The sequence below is a fragment of the Zeus faber genome, assembly GCF_960531495.2.
Source record: "Zeus faber genome assembly, chromosome: 5".
Classification (NCBI taxonomy): domain Eukaryota; kingdom Metazoa; phylum Chordata; class Actinopteri; order Zeiformes; family Zeidae; genus Zeus; species Zeus faber.
In genome coordinates, this window is record NC_137192.1 from 12,003,775 (window position 1) to 12,024,318 (window position 20,544).

General features: G+C 42.5%; 2 protein-coding genes across 3 annotated transcripts in view; one reads left to right on the forward strand and one right to left on the reverse strand.

Moving 5' to 3' along the window:
* The window catches only part of thoc7 (THO complex 7), a 4,903-nt gene extending 1,662 nt beyond the window's left edge, over window positions 1–3,241 (forward strand). Inside the window, exons 5-8 of the mRNA XM_080000337.1 lie at window positions 210–267; window positions 2,311–2,377; window positions 2,460–2,529; window positions 3,093–3,241. Coding sequence (XP_079856463.1) covers window positions 210–267; window positions 2,311–2,377; window positions 2,460–2,529; window positions 3,093–3,148 — 251 coding nt within the window. The 3' untranslated portion in view covers window positions 3,149–3,241. The remainder of the gene's footprint in view (window positions 1–209; window positions 268–2,310; window positions 2,378–2,459; window positions 2,530–3,092) is intronic.
* A 617-nt stretch (window positions 3,242–3,858) lies between these two features.
* LOC307230362 (interferon-induced GTP-binding protein Mx-like) lies at window positions 3,859–12,520 on the reverse strand. Of its 2 annotated transcripts, none has more exons than XM_080000685.1 (14): window positions 12,454–12,520; window positions 10,628–10,759; window positions 10,021–10,224; window positions 7,385–7,522; window positions 7,142–7,296; window positions 6,923–7,061; window positions 6,598–6,796; window positions 6,423–6,501; window positions 6,157–6,279; window positions 5,635–5,776; window positions 5,396–5,551; window positions 5,221–5,297; window positions 4,912–5,127; window positions 3,859–4,765 (listed from the first exon to the last, which is right to left on the reverse strand). In XM_080000685.1, coding segments are annotated over exons 2-14 (1,854 nt in total). In that variant the 5' UTR covers window positions 10,629–10,759; window positions 12,454–12,520; the 3' UTR covers window positions 3,859–4,540. The 2 variants fall into 2 exon arrangements, with proteins under 2 accessions (XP_079856811.1, XP_079856812.1); XM_080000686.1 differs by lacking the exon at window positions 12,454–12,520 and adding an exon at window positions 11,584–11,649.
* Window positions 12,521–20,544: the final 8,024 nt, after the last annotated feature.

Consider the following 20,544-nt stretch of genomic DNA (forward strand, 5'->3'; position numbering starts at 1 on the left):
TTAAATAATCTGACAAAGGGTTATACTCGGATGTCATCAATCATTCTTCCATATTGCACAGCCCTGATGTAGCATAACTACTACATCAGACATTTATTCTGATATGTTGGTTGCGTAACTTTATCTTACAATAGTTTGAATAGTGATATATAAAAATGACAATGTATGTAATTCTTCTTCATTCTGTTAAAATCTGTGCCATCTTGCAGAGTATGACGCCCTGGCCAAGGTTATCCAGCAGCACCCTGATCGGCATGAAACCCTAAAGTGAGTAGATGTTCCTGTGATAATAACTTTTCAAAAGTTTCCAGTATCAAATATTTAGCCTCAATGGGGTGAGCCTGTGATTGATTGGATCGACATGAGATCATGCAATCGATTTTAATTGGTAGCTGTTGTGTGTGACAAACACATTTATGTAAAGCCCCTTTCCCACTTGCACTGAAAGCCATAAATCTACCGGCAATGCTCCATATTGGCGTCATGTGGGAACAGGAGCCTTTTTCTTCCTAAAAATGTCACTCAGACCCTAGACGTGTCATTTACTTTTAGGGGTGCTATACGACCTTGCAGGGACATCAGGCACAATCTCTTAGATTGCCCGCCGGCAGCACCGGGGAGGGAGAACGGGTGGAGAACGTTCATTTTATAGAGCCAGAGAGTGTAGGACAGGTTGAAACTCATTTAATAACTTTGGGTTGGGGTTATTGTGTCCAGGGACGGGGGCTCTGTCCGCTCTCATTCAGCGGAGGGAACAGTCCGCGGGGCCGGCAGACGGGGAGCAAAGTGCTGGTCTAAAACCAAATTCTGTTGCCTAGTCTCGCGTGATATGACACCTCACGCGCGATCATTGCATAATGTATCCGTAACAGTCGTCTATGTGGCAATAGGCTCCATACGGATTCCATGTGGGAAAGGGGCTCATCGTTCATCAGCTCACAACTAAACTGAAATGACCTCTACTGTATGCCAGGCTTGGACGATTGAGAGTCCCAATAGGGTTTTTTTTTTGTTGTTTTTTTTGGAAGGACCAGGACAGCCCTATAACTGTTGTTAAAACATTTTTTTTCATACATGTAGAAACAAACGGGGGGGGGAATAGATCTAACATTAAAACACTGGCGTGGGATCCAGGAACCTGCGCGTCGCACAGTGCACCGCTGTCTGGAGGAGAAATACAATTCTGAGTTAGGTTTATGTTTTTCGTTTTCCATACAAGTAAGAAACTTAGGAAACAAAATAAATCTAAATCTTTCTCTGAGATTAGCTGGTATGTTGCAATATTATAATCACAAGATTTGCATGCCCTTTTATCAGGCTTTTTATTTTATTAAATAGCATCAAGGTAGCTGGTTTTCTGGGCAAGATATCGAGCGATGTCCGCACAGCGGAGCGCAGATCACGGGGGTCCCAATACGCACCATCGCAGGGGCCTGCGATCTGTTCTCCACTGTGGTGCTCCGTTTGCCCAGAGCGGCATAATGCCTAGAACCGGAGCCGGGGGTCCATGTGCCCTTTTTTTGCTTTTGTTTTTTGTTTTTTTTGCGCACCCGCCACCCGCCTTGATATTTCTTTACGGGCCTGTAGAGCTGGGAAATGAGATCCAATTTGGTTGATCGACAGCTCTGAGCAGAGAGGGCGAGAGCTCTCTCTTTGTCTCTCTCTCTGTGCTCCAGTCTCTGGACAAGTTAAACTGCACTTACACCATTTAAATGCTCAGATTTTTTTCTGCCGTATTAAAAGAAAAATCGTCTCAATGTCGATCGCTGACTTAATCTTAAATGTGCCCAAGCCTACTGTACGATTTATGAAGGGGGGGAGAACAAAACAAAACCCAAAGCACTATTCATTATAACAGAACATAAAAAGGCATTCTGTCCACTAAAAAGTTCTATGTTTCTTGGCAAAATGCAACAGGATTTGATTGGTTAACTACAATAGAGTACAATAAAATGTAGTTATGAACAAAAGAAGGCGACGTGATGTTAAGTGCATTCTTACGGCAATATAACCACAGCTTACATTCTTGTTGCACTGACTTGTCTATTCCCGCTATTTTTCTTTTTGCGGAAGAGCATGTTTCATAAATACTTGAGACTAAATACTACTCAAACTCGACAGCCCTGTCTTTTGTGGTAATGTATTGTAAGCTTTTTTGGGAGCTTTTTCCGACACACCAATCAAATCTACAAACATAGCTTTGGGAAGGTTTATAAAAAAATTTAAAAAAGCCCCGAACATTTCATAGTAAGCTCAGTTGACTCAATGGTATGAAACTTTTGCTTTTGTCTTTTCCCTTCCTGTTTCCAGACAGTTGGAGGCGCTTGACAAAGAGCTTCAGCAGCTGTCTCGCGTCAAAGAAAATGTTGATGCCAAGGTAAAGATGTCCTTTTATTTCTCCTCCATGATCCTTGTCATTAAGGTTGGAAAGTAAGAGTGTATTTTCTTTCCTAATTTAGCTGGAATTGAGGAAGAAACAGTTCCATGTTCTCCTCAGCACCATTCAGGAATTGCAACAGACCCTTGAGAGTGAGTAACGAAAGACCCCTGAAGACAAAATGACATCAGACATTTCCCCGCCGAGTAGTGGAGTGTGAATTGTATTGGTTTCTATGCAATGTTTTTGTCTCGTTGTTTGCATGTTTTGCATCAATACATTTGGCAAGGTTGCGACTATCGGTAGTGTTTAAAAGCAGTGTTTAGCCAAATGCTTTGGAAGTACATGACAGGATTACCCTACAACTTCATAGGGACATTTGACATTTTGCTGTGCTTCTGAAGAAGACCTTGAACACAAATTGGTCTCAGAAAAACAGGATCTGGAGAGGACGTTTATTCATCAATACTTGTCGTACCACAGTCGTAAACCACAAAGTGTAGAGTGAGTTTTCCGCCAAAGGGGAAAATTCCTGATTGCTTCAGTTTCAATACATTTTCAGTTTTTCTACTTTGGAACCTTATGAGCGTGCAATTCTGATATTCTCAACTCCACACTTTTGGTTCTATAAATTTGAACAAAATAAATGTACTTCCAAAGTATGTTGCCATTGATTGATTGTCTTTCTGCACTATCATTTTCTCTTCCCTTCTAGATGATGATAAATTGGACAACGATGAACACATTCCGGAAAGCCCGATGGAGAATTGAGAAGATGCATTTTTATTTTTTTATTTTTTTTTTTTTTTATTATCCAATACTAGTATGACTTTTTTTCTCTTAATAAAGCAAAATGTCCCTTCATTCTTTTCCTGGATGTTTACTTTGCTCACTCAATTCTTTTATTTATTTTCTCCTCACAAGTCAGATCCAAATGCCTCAATGTGGTCTCTGCTCTGCAGAGGCTTTCATAAGTGTGTTGTGATGATTGATATCTGATAGAAATAACTTAGGAACTTTTGATCATGTTTGCAGTTATATTTTAGTTATAATATTTTACACATCACATCTGCCTGGGTTAAAAATCTATAATTATATCTAAATATAAGTGCATGTATAAATACCCAATGAAAATCACTCTGGTAAAAGATGCATGATATCTAATGTATGTTTCGAAATGAAAAGTTTAACATCATGACCTTATTTCAGTGTGAAGGCACATTGCACCACTAACACATTACTATACTTAAAAATGAGCGTGTGTAATTGTGGCCAAATAGATAAAACTGCACCAGTTTTAAATGTACTAATTAAATCCATCAAACACGTTCCTTTTATATCCACACGGTGGAGTTGAAGTGCACCGTTTGGTTAGTTGTCATTAATTAAAGAGTTCTGGGTGTAGATCATCTGTTTTCCTATCAAAAAATGAATTTAACCTTTTTTGTAAAGAATGGAAAACAAGTGAAAATGGATTTTGATCTTTTTTATGAATAAAAAGCAGTAATTTAAATAAAACTCATCAGCAAAGAATCTTCTTAAATCCATATATACATAGTAAGAGTCTAGATGTATGCATGGCATTGTACAAGGAGGATACAAAGAAATTTGTCCTCTGCATTTGACCCATCCTATACCTAGGAGCTACGGGCAGCCGCAGTGTAGGGCCCGCGGAAAAGACAAATTAAATGTTAAACCTTTAGTTTAACATGCCCATACAAAAATTTACACCAGCTCAATGCCATGAAATTCTTATGTGTTTAACCATCAAAAGAAATGAGAAATTAACTAAATGAACTCCCAGCGTAGGACTCTTTCTTTTTTAAACAGCATGAATAATAATAATTGATCATATTATTTTCACTGGTGGCTGCCCGTGCTACAATGTCCTGTAGTCTCTCCTGATGCATGCAACTTTTTTAACACAATATTTCTATGCTATTTGACAGTGTGGAATGTGTCCAAATCCTGATGATAAATTGCCTGTATTAGGAAATTGTGCTGCAGTGGGGGAGATCTGAGTTTTCAGAAGATTGTCATTTTTTGGATGAATTTGTTTAGGCCTCATAGCCGAGCAGAGAGTAGACAGAGTAAAAAAAAAAACTAAGTACATATGATAACAGACCTCTGGCTTCACCCAGGACGCTTAGGCCTTGGTGCGTGTTAAAACTCCATTAGAATGGAGCGAGCCTCCATCAGCCGACTGAGGCGTTTCTGCAGGCTGTGTCTCCTGCTCCCGATCTCATCATCCTCTTTGAGCAGAACCTCCATATTCTCCCTGTCTTGCAGCAGCTGCAGCATCTCCCTCTGCAGCTGTGCCACAGACTCCTGCATCATCTGGTAGCGAATCACTAGAGGGATCTGGTCAGCCAGGCGCTGACTGGCAACCTGGAAAAAAAGTTAGATGTAGACATCTCTAAACACTTTCAAAATACTAGACTGTGATGCTTGTCTCTCCAGATCCTTTATTGTTCATTGCTGATGTTTGTGTTGCAGTTTTTCCTTGACCAGAAAGCCTCTGTGTTTAATCTTACGTGGTAATATGACTTGAGGTGCACCATCATCTCCTGCAGCGTGGCATAGTTTCCCATGTCGATCTTGCACTTGTCCTTCTGCTCTGTTCTGGTCTCTTGCAGACTGCTGCTGTATGTGCTGTCCTGGGTGTAGACGAGCAGCTCCATTTTGAGCTGGGTTCTAATCATGGCCTCAGCGACTGACTCTTTTTCTTGCTTGATGGCTTCAATCTTTCTCTGGAATACAAGCAAACTAGCTGTCATTTTTCATAGTCAGTATGACGTGTACCAGATATTGTGAGTAAAAATCAGTGACAATCGATTGATGACCTTTGCTGTTTTCTTTAGGTTAGGAAATCCACTAAAGCTTGAGTCAGCCAGACCTAGGAGCACCTTCCTCACAGCATCTACGGGTAAAAATATACAAAAGGGTATTTGCTGGATTTCCCGAAAGAAAGAGACACTTCTATTGGGTATATTTGTTGTACACATAAATACTGTGTACCTCCTACATCCTTGAGTTTCCTCACAGCAGGTTCTTCTAGACCACTGATCTTCTCTTTCACTATTGTTTCCAAACTCTTGTAGTTAATGACGCCCGGGAGCTCTCTCCCGCGGTATCTCTCTTCATACTCAGCCACATGGCCCTTCATATTGTTGACTGCAATACATTGACAAGATTTTCCAGTGATTAGTAGAACACCATTTATGTTGACCGGGACCAAGACCATCAGCAAGACTTACAGTACATTCCTGATATGTATAACTGGTTCTTCCATTTCCCAAACTCTTCTCGCAGCATTGCAAAGATGTTGGGCTTTTCGCCGTACTTCAGATCTTCTCCTGTAATCATGCTGATAGCATCGTGATTGAACTCTGTCACTTTCTGCCGCACAAATACAAACAGAGACAACAAAGGTCAATTAAGATTCTCGGAGGTGAAAGGAGTTCATATGTGCCCTACATATTGCAAACAAAGCCAGAGCGTATCTTCATGAATTGTGCACTGAACAGTTTCCTGGCTTTAATGATAACAAAAAAAACACCCAAACAGGATCTCCTTAGGATTTGTTTGTTTTGTTTTGTTTTGGTTGATGGTTTTCACACGTCATAGAAATTGGGCAATGTTGGACACAGCAGGAGTTGAATACAATATCTGGCTGAATTCAATTCTTCAATTAATTTATTTGTTCATTACGCCGAAAATTAACTTTTTGCAACCCTGTTTCTTGTCAAACCATTTGCAGTGTTTGGTCGAGTGCTTACATCAATGAGGAAGGAGTATTTTTCCTCCTTGTCAGATGGGGGTCCAATGCCACAGTTGTCCAGCTCTTTGTAGGTCTGAGCTAGCTTCTCCTGGATTTGCTCTTCCAGTCGAGGCAGCGATTTCTAGAATCAGCACACAGGCCATGGTAAGTGGGTGAGATTAGGTAACACTCAATCTGCACACATTGACATGTATGCAGAATGACAAACCAATGTCATCTCAATGTCGTATAATTGAACTTCTTGGTGAATAGGGAATAATTCACCTTAATATGATGCACCAGCTCCACGGTGAGTTTCTCAGCCAGTTTAGGAATGGTGGCATGGCCTTCATCGTAAAGAGTTCTGAGGCGAGATTACAATTGAGATACACAAGAGTTTTTATTGTGCTAAAAAGGATAATGGAGAGCCAGCGCCACACTCCAAATTCAAAGGACTTACTGGAGATATACATGTTCTTTGAAAAAGGCCTTTTCTGTCTCAATGGCTTCATTTAGGGACACGTTCTCTGTAATCTCTTGTTGGCCACGACATCTGACAATCATGTAGCCCTTCTTCAGGGGAATGACGTCATTATGAACGATCTTCACTGCTGACATTTCTGTGCCCTTGTCCAACAGGTCAGGCTTGGTTAGGATACCTGAGAAGAAAATATGTAGGTGGGGGCAAGCAACATGAATTCTCATCAAATGACACTTAAATTAAATGTTTAGTTCACGTTGGTGAGAGGGTAAGAGTGATATGATTTGAAATGAAATAGGCTGACCTAACGTTCTTTCTCCCTCTGGGTCGACTTGCTGTGCCATCTGCAGAGCCTCTGTGGTTGCGATGTCTACATTGCACGGAACAACCACTAAACAGATGGTTTCCTGTCTTGCGATGAATTTCTTAATGAGTCTCTTTATCTAAAAAAAAAAAGATTTGGCACTTTGATGAACACTGTAAAAGATTCATATCTCTAACATTGTCACAGTGACTGCTTCACCTGCTCTCCAATGTTCTCTGGCTGCCCCTTGACGGCCACCCTGGCAATGCCAGGAAGGTCTATGAGCGTGAGGTCTGGGACGTCAGGAGAGGTGATCTCCAGAGTGATGAGATCTTCGCTGATCCCCGAGCCTACCCCCGCCATTACGTCCTGGGCTGGGAGAATTAATATCACATGTAAGTAAAAAGTTAAAGATGCACATTCTGAAAATGTGCACAGTTGAGTGGAGTGGAGGAACTTCACCTTCTCTGATCTTTATCTCTACTCCTTCACGATTTTCAATGTCCTCTTTGCGGCTCCGATAACTTATCTTTGCAGACCACTTCGCTCCCTCTTCCGTCCTCTTCATCTTCAACTCCAGAGGACATCTTGTCACAATGCCTTGGTGGAGGAGAAAGGAGGTGGAGAAATTTAGCTCATTAGGACGTGGGACTGGTCTCAGGTCTCAGGCAGAATTGAGAACACGACTTGATTATTTGTTCTCTAGAAATTCTCAGAGCTGATGTTCTTGCAGATAATTGAAATAACACCGTTATGACACTGTAGACTCTGTAGAATACCGCAAGTACACAGTTGACTGGCTGATTTATAAATGAGCTGCGTTCTCCGTATAATACCCAGAATAACCTCTTTATCAAAGGTATAGAATAATCTTTCAAAATAAACTTTATATGTAAGCCTGAATATAATAGTCTGCTTCAAGACTGCTTTATAGTTGCCGCAGGCGAGCTGTGCGGCTCATTGCACCTGGACTACCAGGAAGCAAAAGCATTTATAGTTGCGCGTTGCCATGTAGATGCTGTGGCAATATTCTACTGAAAGACAGGGGGCAATGTGCACAAACCAAGTTCAAACTCAAGAGATTATTTGTCACATACACACGTCATGACACCCGGTGGTTACGCACAATAAGCTCTATAAGCTCTAAAAATACTAAAATGTGCGTAATCGACACAAGGTGCTCGCGCAGGCGGCTGCAAGGGCTGGCACCACAATCGCGATTCTGGGTTCTATAATTATATAATAGAATTAATTGTCTGTGTTGTTTTAAATATACATTTTGATCCTCCTAGATGAAACGTCCCTTAACTTACCTACAGTACTTACCTCACAGAGTACAAGTCCTGGCATGTCACAAAGCTTCAAATGGCTCAGAAGGGTGTGTGTGTGTGTGTGTGTGTGTGTGTGTGTGTGGGTGTGTGTGTGCGTGTGTGTGCATGTGTGTGTGTATGTGTGTGTGTGTGTGTGTGTGTGTGTGTGTGTGTGTGTGTGTGTGTGTGTGTGTAAGACGAGCTTCCCACCTCCTGCGGCATCTGTCCTGGCATTTATAGATATGTATATATATATATTTATATATAAATATGTTTCTTAATAATTATTATATGTTGTATGTTAATATGTTGTATGTAAATATGTTGTATGTAGATTTGGAGTTGAAACGAAAGTAATTTCCCCCTGGGATTATTTAAGTATTTCTGATTCTGATTCTGATTCATTTGTCCCACCAGGGGAAACTGAAAAAACTACTGTAGACATTACAAAGAAGTCCTATATAGTATATATATAAATATATATAGTGTAGTGTCTTGGTAATTCTTATAGAGTCCTATAGATAGTTCCACAGGATCGACACCTGTATGATCCATCCATGCCTGACCACAAAAATAACCAAATGGCGTTGAATTTGTGAAAGGATATAGCGGTGTCTCTGTTTAAAGATTTGGACTATTTCAATACCTAGGGACTGCGTCATAATGTGTACACAGACGATTTGCACAAAATCACAACTTCTGTATATTAAAAAAAATCCTGCAATGACTACAATACATACACATACAATTGACACTTTCTATTTTAATTTTACTGATCTTTTGTAGTTATACAGATCTTACCCTCAGGACTTTTTTGTAATGTTTACAGTAGTTCTTTCAGTTTCCCCTGGTGGTTTGTCCACATCGCCCCCTGTCCTTCAGGAGAATATCGCCACAGCATCTACACGGCAATGCAGGGGGGACACCTTCTACAGATTTAGACTAGGGCTCCAAAAAAGCTAGAGCCAGCCCTGACAGTTCGGGACGGGAGCTAACGAGGAGGCCTGGTACGGCATTGGTGGTAGTTGGAGATGGATGCTGGTTATAGGCTATATACGGTAGTGTAGACCATTCTCTGTCGGTGGCAGACACTAAAAATATACAAGTGCAGCACAGCGAGGGGTGGGGTAGTTATAAATTAAATCATATCCAAAATACTAATTTATTATCTATTAACATAAACCAAAAAGTAACATATACCGCGGGTCTGATGCAGATCGGGACAACTAAAGGCTAATAAAATTACTAAACATTACTAAAATTTTTATATATACCATAGCATCATATCTCTTGTGTCGTCTTGTCGTCGCAATTCTCCCTCGCTCCGGGTTTTTTTTCCTCCCCCCGTGCCATTCAGAAAGGCTGTTATCCCGTTCCCGTCTACCATGTTCCATTTGAACTCAGCATTAGTTGTTGAGCAACAATAAACTTATACTTTCCTTCTCGGCATTCACCCTGTTCTCCTGTTTCCTATACGCAGACATGTTTTTTTTTTGGTCGTTCTTCCTGAAGCCTCCATTCACTTCTACTACTATTTCCTGCTCTACTGGGCATTTCTTTTCTGGACTGCCCCCCCGTCATTCTGGTGAGTACTACTTCCTGGCTGTGTATTTTATTATCAAAACGCCCCTCAGATACCCCTGTTGATATAATTAAAACAAGACCACAGATTGTTCAGTTCTTATCAATAAGACAAAATCGCATCCTAAATCACAATCGCAATATTGGTCTAAAGAAATTGCAATTCTATTATCTTCCCCAAATCGTTCAACCCTACCAAAAACTCACCGCTGCCCCTCGGCAGAGCCACGCCAGACAGAGCCTCCAGCACAGAACTCTTCCCCGAGCTTTGGTCTCCGATCACGGCGATGGCAGGCAGGGCCAGGTCCTTCTCCACTCCCAGGGAGCGGAGGGAGTCGATCAGGTCGATGCAGGGCCGGACGTTCTTCTCGTACTGCTGCTTCAGAGTGGTCTCCATGCTGCAAGAAAACACTAAAACAGGACAAGTGACAATACATCTGAGTTATATACGACAGGGGCACCGCAAGGAATTTTGAACCCCATGGATATCACATTGAGCCCAACCACCATAGGCCACGCCAACCCTGCACAGTTGCTGTAAACCACACCTCCAGAACGACCCATTCAAAGTTTTAAATAACTCTACCTTTCATGATTGCAGGCATACAACTCTCTTGTAGTCCAATATTTACTGTACAATATTTACTGACAGTGAGCTGTGAATGTATAACACTGTGCGGACATGCATATAACATTCTGCATACAGTGGAATTCACTATTTGATGATGATTAACATCAAATAAATATATCTTAAATACAGTATACATTAACCTCTTCAATTAAAATACATTAAAAGTTTTTTAAACATCCTCACTTTGTCCGTCTTGTTCTGTCCACCTTATCTCCTTTGCTCCATATTCATCATCTGCGTCGATACTGTCGTCAATGTCTTCCACCTCTTCCAAACTCAAAGACGAAACGTCAGCCCTGGGAAGGGTTTTGGGCTCTGTAGAGTGTACATGACGCATATGATAATATATCCTACATTTACATTTAGTCATTTAGCAGATGCCTTTATCCAAAGCGACTTACAAGGGAGAATAACATTCAAGCTACATTGCGACAGAGACATTAGTGTAACAATAAATACTGCTAAGTAATTGTAAGTTAGGAGAGGAGGTACTCTCTGAAGAGCTGGGTCTTCGAGTGCTTCTTAAAGACAGAGAGGGAGGTCCCTGCTCTGGTCATTTTTGGCAGCTCGTTCCACCAACGTGGAACTACAAATGAGAATAACCTGGATTGCCGTGGTTGTACGGCCAGCAGAGCCAGGCAACGCTCATTTGATGAGCGCAGCATCCAGGGGGGCAACATGTGCTCTTACAAGAGCATTTAAGTAGGTGGGAGCATTCCCAACAATCACTCTGTAGGCCAGCATCAGAGACTTGAACTTGATGCGAGCGGCTACAGGTAACCAGTGAAGCTCAATGAGCAACGGAGTGACATGTGCCCTCTTTGAATGTTGAGCACCAGTCGCGCCGCCGCATTCTGTATCATCTGCAGTGGCTTCACCGTACAGGCCGGCAAGCCTGTTAAGAGAGCGTTGCAGTAGTCGAGACGGGACATCACCAGGGTTTGTACCAGCAGTTGAGTGGCATATTGGGTCAGGTACGGCCTGACCTTTAGGATGTTGAATAGTGTGAAGCGGCAGGACCGGGAGACGCAGCAACATGGTCCGAGAATTTGTCATCTATAATGACACCTAGATTCCTTGCAGTCTTGGTAGGAGCAAGAGATAAAGGTCAATTTTGATATCAATGTTGTGATAAATACCTTGTTTGGCCGGGAAGACCAGCAGTTCCGTTTTCGCCAGATTTAGTTGAAGATGATAATCCTTCATCCACGTGGATATGTCAGCGAGACAATCCGAGATCCGCGTCGAGACAGTGGGGTCGTCGGGCGGGAAGGACAGATAGAGTTGAGTATCATCCGCATAGCAGTGATATGAAAAACCATGCGAGCCGATGATCGGGCCCAGTGAGGTGGTGTATACGGCAAAGAGGAGGGGTCCCAGCACAGAGCCTTGGGGCACCCCTGTGGTGAGGTGGTGAGGCACAGACAGCTGGCCTTCCATGTCACACTGAACGAACGCCCAGTGAGGTAAGATTCGAACCAGGAAAGTGCACTGCCAGAGATGCCCATACTTGAGAGAATGGACAGGAGTATACTGTGATTGACAGCGTCAAAAGCAGCTGATAAGTCTAGCAGAATGAGAACCGAGGATTTGGCAGCAGCTCTAGCAGTTTTTAAGGCCTCTGTCACAGACAACAGGGCTGTTTCGGTGGAGTGACCACTTTTGAAGCCAGATTGAAGTGTATCAAGAAGGTTGTTACTTGACAGGTACTCGGTAACCTGTCTAGAGAACGCCCTCTCTATGGTTTTGGAAAGGAATGGGAGGAGAGAGACCGGCCGATAGCTTTCTACTTGAGTGGGATCGAGTGAAGGTTTTTTGAGCAGTGGTGCGACCCGAGCCGCTTTGAAAGCGGAGGGGAAAGTGCCGGAAGTTAGGGAAGAATTAAAATAGTTAACAAAATAAATACATTTTAAAAAACACTGAATTGGTCAGTAACCAATGTTAGGGGAGCAAACGTAGCCCTTACTAACCTAACAGGTCAATTTCCACCGCTCACGCACCGCACCCACCTGTCTGTCGCTTTTTCTTTTGTCTCTCGTTTCTTTCTTTCCTTCCTGTTGGTTTTGGGGAGTCAGACGTTTCTCTCCTGTTCTGGTCCATGACGCTGCACCGTCAATCCTCAAGTCACTGCTCGCAAGTACCGTCCACACCTGTTTTGGGGACAAGACCGAACCATTTCATGTAAATAGAAGGGGGGGAGGGATACAGCGGCTCCCTGGAGGATGTTTACCCCCTCCCGCCCCCCAAAAAATAATTAGTTAGTTTCATTAGTATGTTGTTAATAAAATAATGTATTAATGCTGATCGGTTAATAAGCTCATATTGAATGAAAATTGGCTAATGTTCTAATAATTGTTTATGGCCCTGCTGCAGGCCCTTAGAATCGTCCACCCCTCCCATGTACATGAGATGGAAGGAGATGGGGGAGGAACCATCCTGGAAACAGAAACTGATGGAGACTGCCTTTACCAGCAAATGGAAACTGAAAGTAAAATGGAACTTTCGTTTGCTTTACTCTGGTCCACTGATTTTGATTGAGTGGAAAGTGCTACATTGAGTAGGCCCGGTGACAACAAGCAGCGTGCACGATGTAATTCGTTCTATAAGAACGGTCGCATGGTAAAACAGTCGTATGTCGAGGCAATTTTTCCCATACACACCACGCTCATTTTTTTCTATGATTTACTTCTTAGTTTCAATGGGAATCATCGCCCTTTTCTTTTTCCCATCATCCTTCTTCTTAGGCCTCATCATGAAAGGTGAAAATAAACAAAATACACAGCACCAACACAGAAAACATGAAAAAAATATGGATAAGCCACAAACTACCTGCACACACCATGTAGGTCGCCTGCTGACTGACTGCTGACTGACTGCTGACTGACTGCTGACTGGCTGCTGACTGACTGCTGACTGGCTGCTGACTGACTGCTGACTGGCTGCTGACTGGCTGCTGACTGGCTGCTGACTGGCTGCTGACTGACTGCTGACTGACTGCTGACTGGCTGCTGACTGGCTGCTGACTGACTGCTGACTGACTGCTGACTGGCCGCCGACGCGCCGAACTGCAAATTTCCACGGTCGTATCTTGGAGCAGTCGGTCGTAAGTCAATATAAATTTTCGCGACTATCGCTGCTCGTATCTTGGATTAGTCGTAAGTAGATACAGTCGTAAGTCGAGGTACCACTGTACCAGCAAATGGAAACTGAAAGTAAAATGGAACTTTCATTAGCTTTACTCTGATCCACAGATTTTGATGTAGAGGAAAGTGTTGCATTTACTAGGCCTGGTGTTTCTGCTGTCACCATAATAACGTATGAGCCCTCATTTAGTTTGTTTAAAAATGTCATTCATAAATTAGAACAATTTATAATGGACTCAAATCCACTCCTCACACCCCTCCGTCTATTTCTTAATTTCAACATGAATTTTCATTATGAGTTTGATGGATAGGATACATTTTTCACTATCATATCGTATTGTTCTGTTTCTGTTCGCTGTAGATTTTCTCTGCATAATTCTGTTAAAAACAAAAAAAAATCCTGGCCTTACCGATTGGAGGGAAATGGAAACTGAGCCTCAACTGTTATCAGATAACAACTAGTAGTTATATGCAAATTCAGATAAATTCGGTATGTAATGAATGAAGTCCGGTGACATAGCGCCACCGCACCATACAAGCGTTCCAGGAAGGGACGTTTCTTCAGAATTGAAAGTGCTTCAAGTGGTGTCGTGTTCAAAATTTCCAAATCCGGAATGATGCGATGAAACTGGAACTTTGAGCTACGGAGAGTTTAATGGACGGTTTGAGAATCTACCAAAAATAAATAAACTTTTTACGTCGACGTAGTGAGTCCTAAACTGCGTGTCTCATCGAGCAGACATTGCGGTGTGTACGCCAGATTAACCGTTTCAGTTTCGGTTTCTAACTGGTTGCGTAGTTACACCCAGTGTCTTTAAACATGTTTTAATTTTGGCTCTGACCGATCAATGAAACTGTATTTCATAATTACCCACAATATGAATGATAGTAATGTATGTATATACATTCATGTAATGTATACTGTAGTATACACACATATAGTTTTGCCATCGAGGATTAGTTCAATCTTTAATGGTATAGTTATAGTTATAGTAGTATAGTTATATGTAGTATGTTATAGTTATAGTATATGTTTATATATATATATATATATATATATATATATATATATATATATATATATATATTTATTTATTCATTTATTTTTTCTCACAATTCCCTCCTTGGACACCATCAGGTGTCCACAACAAAATATGTATAATACAACAAAACAAATCTGCATAGCATGATGTACACAGTGCATGGCTCCAGGAGTGATTGGCAAGGAAAACCCCATTTGTCTCAGCAGGAAAACCTACCAGCATCCGTATTATTGAACATGCGGACGGCATTCACTCACCACCTGGACCATTTACAATAAAATAGCAAACTAGGTCCCTGGGTGTGATACTGGATCTCGCAGCTTTTTAGCTCTTCACCTCATGCGAGGTGTGCTGACTTCGCCGTTGTGATCTTTCTCTCTTGAACCCTGGTCAACTAGATGCAGTCATCGACCCTACAGCAACATAGGTGCCGCCACCTTCCTCCTGTCGCTGTTAGGCCCACGGCCTCCCAGTGCCATTAGATGCCGCTTTTGCCCCATCTGCAGCTCCCCCCTTGAGCCAATTACAAATAAATACATTCCTGTAATGTATACTGTAGTATACACACATATAGTTTTGCTATCGAGGATTAGTTCAATCTGTAATGTTATAGTTATAGTTATAGTAGTAAAGTTATATGTAGTATGTTATAGTTATAGTATATGTATATATGTATATATTTTTTTTCTCACAGTGGTAATCTGCAAGATTATTTTGTCCATCCCTTAATATTACATATGTTCTAAATTTTTAAGCTGGATTTTGTGTTCTAGCCTTCTGTTATGTTTAACTCATCCATTATTAGTGTCCAGACTGTATAAGAAAAAAAAATAAAAAAAATAATAGTAATAATAATAATAATAATAATAATAAATATAGCTGCAGGCAGCAATCCGCCAATTTATTAGTTTTATGTACGTATTACTGTATTACCGTTTTTTGGTTTCTGTGAAACAATCACAAGTTACAAAAGTTACACATATTGTGAACCTTCATCTGCACTGACCTCAAGGACTGGATTTTTGGACAATTGGACCACTGCTTCATTATTGTCTTAGACTTATGGCTATTTTTCGCCATGTGGAACCATTCAAAATAAACTTTGTTATTAGAAGAAGAATCTTTAATTGTCACGCAACACACACACGCTTTGGATGGTGGCTGGTGAAATGAGGCCTCTGCATTTGACCCTTGTCCTTCCTCTGGGGGGGCAGCGGGCAGCATTCGTCGACGCGCACGGGAACCTAGTACCAAGTGTCCATTGCTGGTCAGACGATGATGTGTGCATGTTTTTGGTGGGGGTCCTTACTGATGGTAGGTGGAGGAAACCCCATGTGAGCCCGAGGAGAACATGCAAACTCCACACAGAAAGGCTCCTATTTGGGAGATAACCCGCCGGAGCACGGTGCCAACAGCGCCCCAGGACCTTCTTGCTGTGAGGTGGCAGTGCAATGCACTGTGCCACCGTGCACAGTGCATTGCAAACATATATGTTGTATAACTGTATATACATAAAGTTTCTTTAAAACAACCGTTTGTTTTTTAATTTAAACCAAACCATGTCATTGTTATAACTTACCTTGTTGTGTGTAAGTCCATGTGCAGTAAATTTTAGTGGTGACTTCTTTCCCTGAATTACAGTTTCAATAAGTTACGTTGCCATGAAATACGAAAAACATTGTGGTATTTCTGTGAGTAATTACCATATTAGAGCTTCTATTTTCCGACGCCTCATTGAATCTTGAACACATCACTCACTCGTACACTCAAGTGCACTCGACTTGACGTGGTCAAGTGTTTTTGTGGACTACTTGAAGAGGAGGACTCTGTTAAGGACTGTATAGGTTTGGTGTTGGCTAGGTTAATGCAGTATCTCTCCCCCAGGGCATCAGTCAAAATGCATTAATGGAGTGCATGGAGCGGCGTTCAGTTGCTTTATTTCAAGGCAACGTCGTTCTGATACAAATATGTATTTATATGGGTGTGTGTGTGTGTGGTCTCTAACCTCTGACCCGGATGACACGAACCATCTGGGTTAGAGAATTTAGAGCCCGGTAGACAACCTGAGGCAGGGATCCATCCTGCCGCCCCATCAAAAGGACATTGGGTGTCACAGGGTGGGGGTCAGTGATGCCGGCGAGATGAGACAGACGAGACATAGCTGAGTGGTTTAGAGTAAAGAATTCTTTCCACTTCAAGAAGCACCATCCGGAGTACTTCTTCTGAGACCAGCTGGGCACCCACCGTGGTGTATAGGGTGGTCTTGACCACATGGCTTCTTCAGGTCACACTGGGCTGCTTGGTGGGATCTATCACAGCGCCAGCACCTGTGGTTTGTATTTATCCACTCTGTTAGCCCTTCCTTTGATAGCTTCTGTGTTCTGCTTGCTGTTCTGGTGGTAGCTTGCTCAGGAGGGAAGCCAGATGAGACCCACACCGCAGTTCCACATTCCCTTCTGGGCCCAGGGTCTTTCGCAGCCCCACCAAAGATTGAACGTGTAAGGCGAACCTCTGAAGGCAGTATGGTCACACCGCCGGACATCTGGAGTGTCCATAACTTCTTCAGAGCCACCTTGTGAGGCTGTCTGAACCTATTATTGAGAGCAGCCATAGTATCAGTATAGGGGGTCTGCGGGTTTAGGTAAGAATCTGCCACCAGTTTTGCTTCTTCCAAATTTAAGTGATCCAGCAGGATCTGATATTTGAATAGTTCTGTACCACTTATTGGCAGGAGGTTCTCCAGGGCTATCTTTAGACGGCTGAACTCGCTAGAATCCCGATTGCTGATGTTTGGGATAGTTGGTCTTTGGCCTCTGTATGGGGGATGGGAAATGGCTCTTGGCTGTGGTCCCTGTGGTCATGTTGAAGGTCACTTAGGAGGTGGTAGGTAGCTAGATCATGTTTGGGTCATAGTTAGCTGAGGCATATTTGTGGGAGCCGCCATAGGGGGTTGCTGAGGGACGGGAGCCGTAGGATACAGCTGTGGTTGCCCTGCCCTGGTCTCATAGTGAATCCTGCTGCCGATATGCCTAGCTGAGCCTCCAGGGTCCATTACGGGTTGAGGGCCATGGAGGATAGGAGGCTGGGCTGGGGGTTGTCTGAGCCGACTGGCTGCTGAAGCCTGATTATTCATCAGCTGGAGCTCTTCCATCATTTGGTCCAGATGGTCCACCAGTGCAGGGTCTCCCAGCGTCGGCTTGGGGACTCCGGTACCTGGCCAGGGTGGGGGTTTGGCCACTCCTCCTTCACTTTGCTCTCTGTTCTCTCTTTGGATATCCTATAGCTCATCCCTCAGGTAACGCTCCTGTGGCTGCTGAGCATGTCGGGAGGCCTCCTGAGATAGGGTGAGGGGGGGTCGTCTTGGCCACTCCCTCATGGTAGAGGGCGCTGTCCTCTGGTTGCTCGTGGTAGTGGCCGAGGTAGTTGGCCTCATAGTCCTTCAACTTGGCTGGGGGGTGTCTCGACGTCTTGGCCTTGCTCCATAGAGTTGGTTCTCTTCTTTGCACTCATTGTACATTGTAACTGGGGCTAAGGTGTGCATATACTGCATATACTGCATATCCTGCTCAAAGGACCTCAATGTACAGGAGGATTCCGTTACGGACTGTATAGGTTTGTTGTTGGCTCAGTTGTCCAGTATCTAGCCCCCGGGGCATCAGTCAAAATGCATGAAGGCATGGAGTGGAGTTCAGTTGCCTTAATTCAAGGCAAAGTCGCTCTGATACAAATATGTATTTATATGTGTGTGTGTGTGTGTGGTCTCTAACCTCTGACCCTGGTGATGCGGTAACCCAGACGTAGTGCCTGGTAACTAGGGACGTGATATTTGCCATCACCAAACTGTAGGCTCACACTCTAGCAGCATTTACCATGGCAAATTGTAAGTAAATAAACATTAAATAATTATCGAATACTGAACGAAACCGCCTGAACCTCTCTAACACTACTGTTTTTCGTATTTTTCATTAATCCGGCAAAGTAATGGGGACCAAAGAGATAAAATATCAATTGAACTGATCCACAGACATCGACCTGGTAAGAAGTACATAAATACACATATACGCCTAGTTTGTAATCTCTAACCACTACAGAGCGATGGAGTCTACACCACACACTTGACACGGAGCCAATGTACATTCAGAATCAGAACTTGCACATTTATAGTAAATGGTATGTGGCCACCACAAAGCGCCTTACTGTTAATCTCATCTCATTTATTTTGTTTACAAACAGTGGCATGTCTGTCAAGCACTACCACCTGAATACTTTGGGTCAAATTTGGTTGTTTTTTTCACAAACTTGTGCTCCGTATGTGAGTGGATTTGGATGAAACTTAAACCACGAGATGTTTGTGACATACCTGTTCAAAGGAGATGTAAACCCTGTTCATAGCTTCTGCCTGTCTTCTGTTTCAAATTGTTTTAGCTGAAAAAATTCTGAGAATTCTTCCCGGGCTGGACCCCCAAATATTGTTCCAGGCAGTAATACGCAGGGTTACGGGTACTTTGGCTCTCTGCAAAGCTGCTGGGTGAGTCATACGGCAAATCTCCAACTGTGCTGTGAGCGTGTGAATCTACAACTGCATAACATGATCTCTGCTTAATAATGAATGTATTGCCAATTATTGTTAATAAGCACGCATCATTGTTTACCAGTGATCTGTGAATGGCTTCATCAGTTGGCATGGCTATATTCCATAAAGGTTAGTTCCTTCTATCAAAACATCTAGGTTACTTGCTGTCCATGTCAAAACATTGAGGGTCTTGCCTTTTAAGTACTGCTATCAAACTAACAGATACATATTACTTGTTCCTGGAGCCACCAAACATGAGGAATGTATATAAATTATGACAGTGATCCTAATGGGTTTTTATTTTGTAGACCTTACTCTGGTGTGTGTCAGCTGTCCTCAGAAGCTTACATTGTTTAATCAAACTGTTTTCTGGCAGTACTTGAACTTCATTTTTTTCAAACATAATAAAGTTTAATAGAAGTGCTTGACACCATCTTGGTGAGGTATTGATTGTTGATCACAAACTCCACCCACAATGCTGAACCGATCTGGATGAAACTCAAACGACTGTTAAGCATAGTTATTCGTATTCTATGCTAAATCAAAACTGAGAGTGAAATGGAACTTTAATTTCCTAGATTTTGTGGACACATTTGTACCAAATGTTTCATCACAAAACGATACCAGCACTCAAAATATCAGCTCTTTTTACTAAGTTGGTTCAGCACCATATTTACCAGGTCTATAAGGATCAAATAAATAAAAATAAAAGGGGAAATGCATTTCATTACACTAAGAAATGGAAATTCAGATCACTTATGTTTCAGGAATCCCTCTCGATAGTCCTCTACTCCACTTGGGCAGAAGTTACTATGTCCATGGGCTGATTTGTATCGCTTCATTTGAATCGATATCGGAATGAATAAAGTCTTATCTTGTCTCATATGATCATATCTTTCCTTATTTCAACTTATCGTACCATGTCATCTGCATCTTCTACTTCTTCTTCTTGTTCTTCATGTCTTTTTTCATCTTATCTAACTGTATCTGTGGCAGACGAGGGGGCGTGGTTAAGCCACAGTCTGCAGGTGACGGTGCTGGCTTCTTCCCCCTGCGGCACAGCTGTACCGGGTCCGCCTGATCAGCCTCATCAGTTTCGCCTGGGAGAGCTTTCTTATGTGTTGTTATGGCTTCCAGTGGGAATGCATGGTGCAAGAGACTTGTCCCTGTGGACCAGATCGCAAGGCACGCTGTTTATGTCAGTTTTGATTTGTGTTCACGTTTTGGCCAGCGAGTCGTTTGTTTGTTTTTAAAAGAAATCCTGCTGTGTACCTCACTGTCTGAAGTCTCCATCTCCCTCCCTGAACCAGTATTGGTGGGTTGAGCCTCCCACAAGTGGCA

What these genes read in the sequence shown, in the direction of transcription:
- LOC307230362 (XM_080000685.1), bottom strand. An exon ending in AAAGAACATGTATATCTCCA is followed by an intron (nt 6,502 to 6,597) that starts GTAAGTCCTTTG and finishes ATCTCGCCTCAG; the next exon opens with AACTCTTTACGATGAAGGCC. An exon ending in ACCTAAAGAAAACAGCAAAG is followed by an intron (nt 5,128 to 5,220) that starts GTCATCAATCGA and finishes CTTGTATTCCAG; the next exon opens with AGAAAGATTGAAGCCATCAA.